General features: G+C 45.0%; 1 protein-coding gene across 1 annotated transcript; it reads right to left on the reverse strand.

Annotated features, from left to right (window-relative positions):
• Window positions 1–1,166: 1,166 nt before the first annotated feature.
• Window positions 1,167–6,969, reverse strand: LOC134286271 (uncharacterized). The gene is made up of 2 exons (XM_062847859.1): window positions 1,656–6,969; window positions 1,167–1,228 (listed from the first exon to the last, which is right to left on the reverse strand). The coding sequence occupies exons 1-2, from the start codon at window positions 6,967–6,969 to the stop codon at window positions 1,167–1,169; spliced, it is 5,376 nt and encodes a 1,791-aa protein (XP_062703843.1).
• Between the last annotated feature and the right edge of the window lie 3,866 nt (window positions 6,970–10,835).

Below are 10,835 nucleotides of genomic sequence, written 5' to 3' on the forward strand. Positions count from 1 at the left end.
ACTCCCGGTTCGCAATTCAGCGAATGCACCCGCGAATAGGAATTTCGGACGACACACGCGACGACTAATGTGATACGATCACGAAAAATACTGATTTATTCACCGACTAGTTGCACTACTGAAACACGGTTTATTTAATTGTGGACTGTATTAAAACCACCGACGTGTGTTCCAACGATCGCAACCGACACGTTCGATGATCGAAAATTAACTAAAAACTGTATTACAATTTCTCATGGTGGAGATGCTGCGAGAGCACATCATCATCTTCTGCTCTTATCTGCTGCATGTACTTTAGAGATGCGGTCACTCAGAGACCGGTCTATCTCTTGGTACAGTGGCGCGGAAGGGAAAAATTCAAAACCTAAATATATCTAACATACCGGCCCCCTTGAGTTCACTCAATTCAAAATTCAAACATATCTTAAACTAACAACTTATATACAAGACAAGCCGGATCTTCTCCAGATCATCAACCTCCTGCCACCGTCGTATGGTTCCCGATCTGACCTCCTATTGTACGCTGTAGACGATTCTTGCCAGTTCACCAGTTGACTACGACTGATCCTCGTCCGATGCCTTCCGATGATGCCATCAGACCCTGACGCTGCTTCTCAGTCATAACCTCTTCCAGTCGTACCCGTATGCTGTTGAAGAGTGACACGGTTTGATTCCGGAATGATTTGAAAATTGGAGGGACATAACTTATCTGTCGCCCCCTGGCGATAACGGAACAGGTGTCCATTCGTGCCAAAGTGTGCCCCTATGGGGGCGTAAAAGCTACGGAGAAGTGGCCGTCATGCTGAGCTTGAAGTCAACGTAGAGGATGTCTGTTGAAGAAAAAGACCGATTGGGCTCCGAACAATCTTTTAGGCTTGAAAAACGTAACTTTGAGGGCGGCCCCTGGCGTGTGCGGCAAGAAGCGCCGCTTTCTGCCAATAGTGCCCCTACTGGGGCCATACTTTGCTGTAGTTGTTGAAATCCGTGGGAGAACACATACTAGATGAGCGATGATCGTTGAGTGCGTGGGTTGATCCTGATGGAAGGAAAATCGATTGACTTCCGAATTGATTCTGACTTAGTCTAACGTAACTTGAATAGCGGCCCCTGGCATAAACGACTTGTGCCGTCGTAAACCGCCAACTTTGCCCCATATGGGGCCAAACTTAGCTGAGCTGATCTTCCTTGATCATATTGATGGACGAAACGATGAGTGGTGGATCCAAATCTGCCAAAGAATGATAACGCGTTTGGATCCGGAATACAAATTCAATTGTGCTAAACATAACTTAAACGTCGGCCCCCTCGGCAGTTGTGGCCAGATTGCCACGAAGTTGCCAACGGTTGCCCCCAATGGGGGCGATGATCACTTAATTTCATTGTAGTTGGTTGAACAGGATGTCCAGGAATACGTAGAACGGGATATTGCTGTCGAAGGAGAGCTGATCAGTGGGTTGCCGGATACAAACAGATGGAATACATAACTTAGGGGTAGCCCCCTGGCGAAAGCGGCGGAAGTACACCGCAAAATGCCAAAGTGCCCCAACGGGGGCTATAATACTTATTGTTGAACAGGTTTCACTGTTCTTCGGCAACTGGGCTGGTATCTTGCATAGGTAGAATACAAATCTTCGAAATTGCTCGACGATACGAACCATCCTTCGTGCGGACGGTGACAACTCTCGTATTTCCGTCTGGACCGGGATGAATCTCCGTTACTCTTCCCAACCTCCATTTCAGTGGAGGAATGTTATCTTCCTTAAGAAGAACCATCGTTCCAACACTCAGATTATTTCGCTGTCTTGTCCACTTGTTGCGGCTCTGCAGCGTCGACAGGTAATCCGTTGACCAACGTTTCCAAATCTGCTGGCTGTAGCTTTGGACACGCTGCCATCTGCTGAGTCTTCCCTCCGGTACCTCGCTGAGGCTTGGCTCAGGTATAGCGGTAAGAGGACGCTGAATTAAGAAGTGCCCAGGCGTTAGAACTTCCAAGTCACGCGGATCGTTGCTCAACGGTGTTAACGGCCTTGAGTTGAGGCAAGCTTCAATCTGCGTCACGACAGTGTGCATCTCGTCCAGTTTTAACGTTCTGTTACCGACTACTCTCCGCATATGCCCTTTCAGCGATTTGACTGCGGCCTCCCATAGGCCGCCAAAGTTCGGGGATCTCGCTGGGATAAACTTGAACTCTATCAAGTCTCGCATTGCACTCGTTGAAACTTGTTCCTGGAATTGCTGTTGTTGAAATAGTCTATGCAGCTCGTTCAACTCTCGTCGGGCTCCGACAAAGTTGGAGGCGTTGTCGCACAGAATCATCTCAGGCCGTCCACGCCTTGCGACAAATCGCCTTAGAGCGGCAAGGAAAGCTTCGCTTGTGAGATCCATCACAACTTCAACATGAACTGCTTTGCAGACCAAGCACACAAACAGGCAAAGATAACACTTCACCGGTGCTCCTTTTCGGGTGGCTGGTTGCAACTCAAAAGGGCCACAATAGTCGATGCCCACACGCTGGAAGGCAGGGGCTGGCGATACTCGCTCCAGTGGTAGATCCCCCATCAATTGCTCATGGCTACGTGGCTTTGCTCGAAAACATTTCATGCACTCGTGCATGATCTTCCTCGCAAGGTTCCGTACGCTTAATGGCCAGAACTTCTCTCGAACGCAAGCTATCATCAGCTGTGGTCCTCCATGTAGTAGCCGATGATGATAATCCAAAAGAATCAGCCTTGTAAGCGGATGGCGACTGTCCAGAATCATTGGATGTCTACGGCCTGGTGAAACCGGAGCGTTTCCCAGCCGGCCGCCAACGCAAAGTATCCCATCGATCATCATGGGATGTAGATTGTGCAACTTTGAAGTTGGTCTCACCTCGTTCTTAGCTGCGATGTCTGCCAAGTCAAGCGGAAAGCATTCTGACTGGGCTAGCTGTACCAAAGCTAACAGCGCTGAATCATGCTCTTCTGCTGTCAACGACCCTATCATCCTCTGTTGTCCACTCCTCTGTCGACAATTGTTCGCAAAACGACGAATCCAGGCAATCAGACGCACAAGGTTCAAAAGAGACGATCGAAGCATGAACACTTCACTTGGAGGTAGTGCCTGTAGAACTGCAGACACGAGCGGTCTTTCCTCCAGGGTCACCGAGTCGAAGTGTTTATCTGGAACTTGCATATTCTTCGGCCAACATCCGATATCCTTTCTGAGCCACTCTGGCCCGTTCCACCAAAGGGAACTGTTTGCTATCTGCGCTGGCGTTGCTGCTCTCGAGATAATGTCAGCAGGATTCTCAATTCCTGGCACATGATTCCACACACCACCTTTCGTGGCATGCTGTATCTCAGACACACGATTTCCGACGAAAGCTTGCCATCTTGAGGGGTGCGACGAAATCCAGCGTTTAACGATTGTCGAATCCGTCCAAAAGAAAGACGTTGCTGCAATCCCCAGACTGCTAATGACGGATTCGTAGAGATGGGCGAGCAGGAGCGCTCCAGACAACTCTAGACGAGGCGTAGATTGCTTCTTTTTTCGTCGGCTGAGATCTTCCAAAGGTGCAACCTTTGATTTGGCCATCACCAGGTTGACCGTTATTTCTCCGTCCAGGTTCACACATCGCAGGTAGACTGTTGCTCCGTAGGCCTTGTCGCTAGCGTCACTGAATCCGTGGATTTCGCAAGAGATCACATCTTTTCCATATGCAATCCACCTGGGTACAGAGATTGCATCAAGCTCGTTGAGGTTTCTCCTGAACTCCAGCCATCGTGACTGGAGGTCGTCACTTAAAAGCTCATCCCAGGAGTACTTTGCTTGCCAAAGCTCTTGCAGGAATAGCTTTCCTTGAACTATTACTGGACCCACTAGTCCATATGGATCGAAAAGCCGTGCGATCTCTGAGAGAACGATTCGATGCGTTACTGGCCCTTCAGGCTTCCAGCTGGGAACCTTGATTCGCAACGTATCCGTAGCTGGCTCCCAAGTTAGCCCCAACGTCTTCACCGTCGCCTTCTCATCCAGATCAAGAACTTCACGATCGTCACGTAATTGAGAAGGGATTTCCGACAAGATTTCCGGATCATTGCTGTTCCACTTCCTCAGATTGAAACCTGATCCTTGCAGAAGTTCTCGGACGTCCTTGCAAACAAGTTTCCCTTCTTCAACAGTGTGGAAGCCCGCTAGCATATCATCCACGTAAAAGGTCTTCTTGACTATCGCTGCAGCAACTGGATAGCGTTCTGCTCCTTCTTCGGCACATTGATTCAAACAGCGAGTAGCGAGGTATGGTGCAGATGATGTACCATACGTAACGGTAGTAAGCTTGTACGTCCGCAGTGGCTCCTCTGAAGAATCTCTCCAGAATATCTTATGGAGAAGTTGGTCTGACGCTTGCTGCCATACCATTCGATACATTTTCTCTGCATCTCCTATAACAGCATACCTAAACAGTCGAAAACGTAGTAGGATGCTCCGCAGATCATCCTGAACAACAGGCCCAACCATCAGAACATCGTTGAGGGACACACCCGTATCCGTTGGACAGGATGCATCGAAAACAACTCTTAGCTTAGTTGTCGTGCTGTCCGGCTTCAGGACAGCGTGATGAGGAATGTAGTACTCTAGACCTGATTCTTCCTCTTCCGCCTTTATCTCCTTCATGTGTCCCATCTGAAGATACTCATGCATAAATGCCGTATACATGGTCTTTAGTTCTGGGTTAGCATCTAGCCGCTTCTCCATTGACAAATAGCGTTTCCTAGCTATTGCCTTTGAGCTTCCTAATTTGTCCAGCATGTGTTTCTTCTTTGGTAGCTGCACTCGGAACTTCCCATCCAGATCTCTGGTGGTTGTCTCCTCGAAGATGGTTTCGCAGGCAGACTCCTCGATGGACAGACAGCTCTTCGTGTTGCAAGCTTCCAATTCCCAAAACTTTGTCAGCTCCTCAAAAACTTCTGTAGTTGTTACCGAACATGAAGTTACTGCACTGTAGCTCACGATAGCTGCTTCCGGTAGCTCTCCAGCGACGATCCATCCTAGTTCCGTGTTGTGGAGAATCGGACCTGACCTGGAGAGTTTCAGCTGCTCACATAGTAGCAACTCGTAGAAGACAGCTACTCCCAGTATCACATCGATCGAACCAGGTTCATTGAAGCCAGGATCCGCCAGGCATACTCCTGATGGCAGATTCCACGATGACGTATCGATGTATTGCTGCGGTAGACTTGTAGTAATCTTCGGTAGAACCAGGAATTTGACCTCCCCTGTCACGTACGACGAGTTGCATGACAGAACTATTGCTAATACAGCTTGTTTAGCAACTGAACACGAACCACCAACTCCGTTCACCGGCATGTTCTCCCGAATCCTTCGGAAGCTCAACCGTTGAGCGAGATTCTCAGTCATTAGACAGACCTGAGAACCATTATCCAGCAAAGCGCGTGCAAGTACGGTGTTTCCATGGTGATCACCGAGCTTCACAATTGCAGTCGATAATAAGGCAGTGTTTGAATGGTGGTGTGTTTTTGATGGTGTAGCAGTGTGGTGTACAGTAGAAGGATTGGTGGGAGGTGGTAAGCATGCATTTTGCGAGGATGTACTTGGAGTTGGTGTAGTCTGTGAGTGTTGAGAATTGTTCCGGTTTTGGGCTTGATTAGATTGCAGAGATTGAGAGTTCGCGGCTTGAGGTCCTTTCGTGTGTCTCTGGGAGGAGGGCTGATTCACGTTCTGCCCTTGGCCTACAGGGTTGCTGTATGGATGCAGCAAATGGTGGTGCCTCTGACCACACTTTCCACACGATGATCTCGAACAGTCCGCAACGAAATGTCCAGAACGTAAGCAGTTCAGACACAATCCAAGCTTCCGGGCTAGCACCTTCCTATCCACGATCTTCATTCTGCCAAAACTCGAACACTGCTCAACGGAATGTGGACCTCCATTGCATACCGTGCAATTTTTGGTTGATACCGCAGCATGAACAAATGGGGGTTTCGAAGCTTTCTTGAACTCATTGGTCTTCCGTGCCGACGTTGATTGTAGGATGGCACAATGATTCTCGAGAAAGTCAACCATCGCTGTATACGACGGAATGTTCTTCGAACTGTGGTGAGTTTCCCAAAGACGAAGCGTATCATCATCCAACTTCTGGGAAAGCATGAAGGCTAGCAGCGTGCTCCACTGCGCAGTATCTTCTCCCAACTTCTCCAACTGCTGAAGGTTGATCTTAAACGTCATCAGGATATGATTCAGACCTTGGAAAGTCTCAGACTTCATCGGAGCAACATTGAACAATGACTTCAAGTGCTCCTGGGCGATCAACTTGTGGTTCTCGAACTTTGACTCCAGAATGCCCCAAGCAAGATCATAATTGGCAGCTGTAACCTGAATCTGGTTGATCTGATACAGAGCGTCGTCCTTCAGCGATGTGCGTAAGTAGTTGAACTTATCGATCGCACTGAGTTGGATGTTATCGTGTATCAGTGATCTGAAGTTGTCCCGAAAGTTCATCCACTCCGACAGTCTCCCAGAGAAAGTGGGTAGCTTCAGTTCAGGATATCTCGTTCGCGATGACTGGTAAGTCTGGACCTCATCCCTTCGGCGTTCAACAACTTCCGTTGATACACTGACCTTCGAAAGTAGCGCCTGCTTCAATCGAAAATACTTGTTTTCGAATTCCTTGAAGATCTCTTCGTTTTCTCGTTGGCGAGCCTCGGCCATATCAGCTTGTCCTACAGCTCCATCCTCAGAGGTATTTTCCGCTCCTTGATCGACGTCCAAGTCATCGGTAATCACTTCAATATTCACTCTCACTTCACAGTATTTATCATACACTTCATCCAGTTTCTTCAATCGTAGATTCACTGCACTTCTATCTCGATCCGCCTGGTATAACGACAAGAACTCCTCGATATTCTCCAAAGATATCCAAGCAAGTCGTTCTTGCTTCACAAGTTGTCTCAGCTCAGGCACCGTCATCGTTAGGCAGGCACTTATCACGCACTGTGAATCACCACAACCACAACTCACTCCCGAGACCTCAAGCGACCGAACGATTGACAGTTGACAGATTAAATCTACCAGAATTTATAAATCTCTGTGAAATCAAGCAATCTTAAATCCCAAAATTATCAAACCGGAGAAACTCAAACACTTTCTCCACAGAATGCTACTGATGAGTACAGTGTCGCATGCAATTAAGTCGCAATCAGAGCTTAAAATTTCTCTACCGCTCGTAGAGCTTTCGATCTAGCTGGCGAATGTAATAAAAGCCAGGCTAAACCACCTCAACCACACAATCTCACGCACACTGTACTTATCTGACTTTCGGCGAATCCAACCGTCCAGGGGCCTTGGGTAACGATGGTGATGTCCACAGCAGACGAACAAGATCCTTCTCGATCCTCGATGGCAATCAACTGCAACCACGCATGCAGTTATCCAAGCACCGCACCGCGACGACGACGACGTATCCAACAGCAGCAACAGTCAGCACCAACCACAACAGCAGCAATCAGCACCAGCAGCAATAGCAATTAAAACACTTTCCCCAGCGATCTCCACGCCGGCGGAGTAATATCACTGTGCACTGCGCCAATGTACAATGGCGAACAATCAGACCGCACTGGTCTATTGTATACAGGGGCATACAATTTCGTTTCAATGATACACTTTCATGCAACATTTGAATGAGTCACTTCAAGTGTTTCATACATTTTTCTAATGACTCGGTCGTTAAAAAAAACTTTTCCACTCATCGTAGCACTCGGTAGTCTCCCACCCGGTCGCATTGCTTGTGCTTCACCCGTCAGAGCATTAGTGTCTCACTGGTGCGCGCTAGTCTCTCAATGGTTACGGGCGCCGGTTAATTGGATTTAAGTGGTCGAATTTGTTATCCTCTTTCATAAAACATAATTATCATTCTATTGGCGTGCACCACTATTTAAAAATGTGGTTTAAATAGTGTTTTTAGCATGTTGAAGTATTTCAATGACTCATAAATGAAACGAAAATTCAAGTGTATCATCCCATGTTTCATACACACTTGTTTCTGTAGCAGCAACGAACGAGTGTGTTGCTGGGTGAGAGATGAAGCATCACAGCAGTCCGTTCGCATGGGAAACGATTTGCTACAGTCGTCGTACGTCATGTTTTCCTTTCGAAATTGCACGACCCTGATTGTATATCACACCGGGTCGATAACCGAATCAAACCCAAGCGACGCGCACTATCACCGATATTCTTTTTCACAGATCTGGCAAATCCGGATCGCCAGGACCAAAAATGTGGGATAACTCCCGGTTCGCAATTCAGCGAATGCACCCGCGAATAGGAATTTCGGACGACACACGCGACGACTAATGTGATACGATCACGAAAAATACTGATTTATTCACCGACTAGTTGCACTACTGAAACACGGTTTATTTAATTGTGGACTGTATTAAAACCACCGACGTGTGTTCCAACGATCGCAACCGACACGTTCGATGATCGAAAATTAACTAAAAACTGTATTACAATTTCTCATGGTGGAGATGCTGCGAGAGCACATCATCATCTTCTGCTCTTATCTGCTGCATGTACTTTAGAGATGCGGTCACTCAGAGACCGGTCTATCTCTTGGTACAGTGGCGCGGAAGGGAAAAATTCAAAACCTAAATATATCTAACAAGAATGTTATACATTATTACGTTTATCCCTTTTCCATCATTCAATGGAGAAGCGTGGTTACAAGTGCTCCCATACATCAATGGCAGACAATTAAACGTTCCATAATAAATACAAAATTTCCCATAAATAATTCGAAAAGTCCCAGTGAAGAAACAGGAGTGTAAGCAGTAATAAATTACAAATGTTCCATAAACAAATTATAAAATTCATAAATAAATAAAAATTTCCATAAATAATTGATTTTTGAGCAATTAAAAACGTCAAAAATGCAACGAATAAATCAACTGTGAAAGCCAATCCGTTTTTTTCCATAATAAATTAGAAAATTGACAATAAAAAAATATAGAAAAAGCAATTAAAAATTCGAAAAATGCAATTAAAAATGACTAAATTACCCATTGAAAGTTATTTGATGGGAAAAATGCCTTTTTTTGCAACAGTTGATTTATTCATTGCATTTTTGACGTTTTTAATTGCTCAAACATCAATTATTTATTAAAACTTTTGATTTATTTAGGCATTTTTTAAATTGTTTATAGAAACTTTGTTATCTTTTACTGCTTACACCCCTGTTTCTTCACTGGGACTTTTGTATTTATTTATAAAGAATGATCAATTTATGATGTGTCGTTTATAATTTAGCCATACATCAATTAACTGCTCCCAACACGAAAAATTGTGAATGTTACCAAACGAATACAATAATTTTAAAGGAGACAATCCATCACTTTATATAAAAAGTTGAAATGTTTTGATGAATGGACATATCTGGGTAAATGTTACCAAAGCAAATTATTTACGCAGATGGCAAATTATTATACAAGATTAGATGTAAGACATTAGTTTGCTTATTAATCCTTGATATTTTGGAAAAGTTCTAGCAGACCATAATGTGACTTCTTCAAGTCAACTAAAAACTCATTAAATTATACTCCTGTTGACTGTTTCCCTCGATTCGTCTTTTTCTCAGTGAAAATGCCAAGAATCAGCTGACTGGAGACAACGTGGGTATCGACATACACAACACGCTGAAAAAAGTCATGAGCGTAGTTCCAAAACATAACTACCAAGTGCGCCGTGCCTATCATTCTATCCATCAGTCAGTGGGTCGATCACTTCCACTCTGTTCGTGTCAGTGGGTGGCTGTTTTTCCACCTTTTTTGTTTTCCCTCCATGACGTATGGCTCTCTCGACTTTTTGGGAACGGAGGTGCGAGTAGCAGCCGTCTCACACGTTCCCAATGGATGTCCGTCCATATGTACGCTGCTGTTGGTTCCGTGCACTTACTTTCGCTCTCATTTTCCGGAGAGCGAATTTATTCTGTGTATGTACAAAACGGTTCTAAGTCAGCCACAGTGGTTCCTGTTTGATGGAAGATTGATGAAAACTTTTCAGCAGTGTGTGTCATAATTCTCAAGTTAGGGGAAAATTTATGATTTATGTTACGGTAAGGTTCATCATATTTCAAAAAACATTCATATTGCTAACAGTACATAACTGACCATTATTCTAGATACAACTGTTGAAAACAGGGACATCCGGGAAATAACTCTCGACATCCATGGAAAACGCCATATATGCAATAGTTTAAAATCATTGGCGCTCATATATAGCATGTTGATTAGACTTATAGATTAATAAAAAAAAATACATTGGCATCAACAACCAAGCGTCTCTTTTTTTTCTCAAACGGCTTTGAAGCACATAAACTCCCAATCAAAAGTTTGGCTTCACCATTTTAAAACATTATATTTTTTCAGTTCGCATCTCCGCCAGGCTGTTCCTCAAGTTGTATTTTTGAACAGCTCTTTGGTGACCGAACTGCAAACTTTTGCATTCGAAACGGTGCATTATTATTACAGTCGGTCGGTGTAATTAACTGAATCTTTTGGAGCAGATACCTTTACGGGTCATACGGCCGAAGGTTATTAGGCCGAATGGTCATTGGGTCTTCTTCTTGGCGAAACGTCTCCACTGGAACAAAGCCTGCGTCTCAGCTTGGTGGGTGTTCTATAAGACCACATTACCAATTATTAACTGAGACCCAACCCAGCCAACCACAAATCGTAAATCATTGTGTGGAAAAAAAATCGTATATTTTCATATATCGAATCAGAATTGTATAATAATATGTATATTTGTTGACAATGATTGTGTAAAATCGTATTTTA

Source organism: Aedes albopictus, chromosome 2 (genome assembly GCF_035046485.1).
Source record: "Aedes albopictus strain Foshan chromosome 2, AalbF5, whole genome shotgun sequence".
Lineage (NCBI taxonomy): Eukaryota > Metazoa > Arthropoda > Insecta > Diptera > Culicidae > Aedes > Aedes albopictus.

Coding starts and splice junctions, on each gene's coding strand:
- LOC134286271 (XM_062847859.1), bottom strand. CDS start 6,969: ATGACGGTGCCTGAGCTGAGACAACTTGTGAAGCAAGAACGACTTGCT. Junction 1,229..1,655: donor CACCGTCCGCACGAAGGATG/GTTCGTATCGTC, acceptor ATTCTTTGGCAG/ATTTGGATCCACCACTCATC.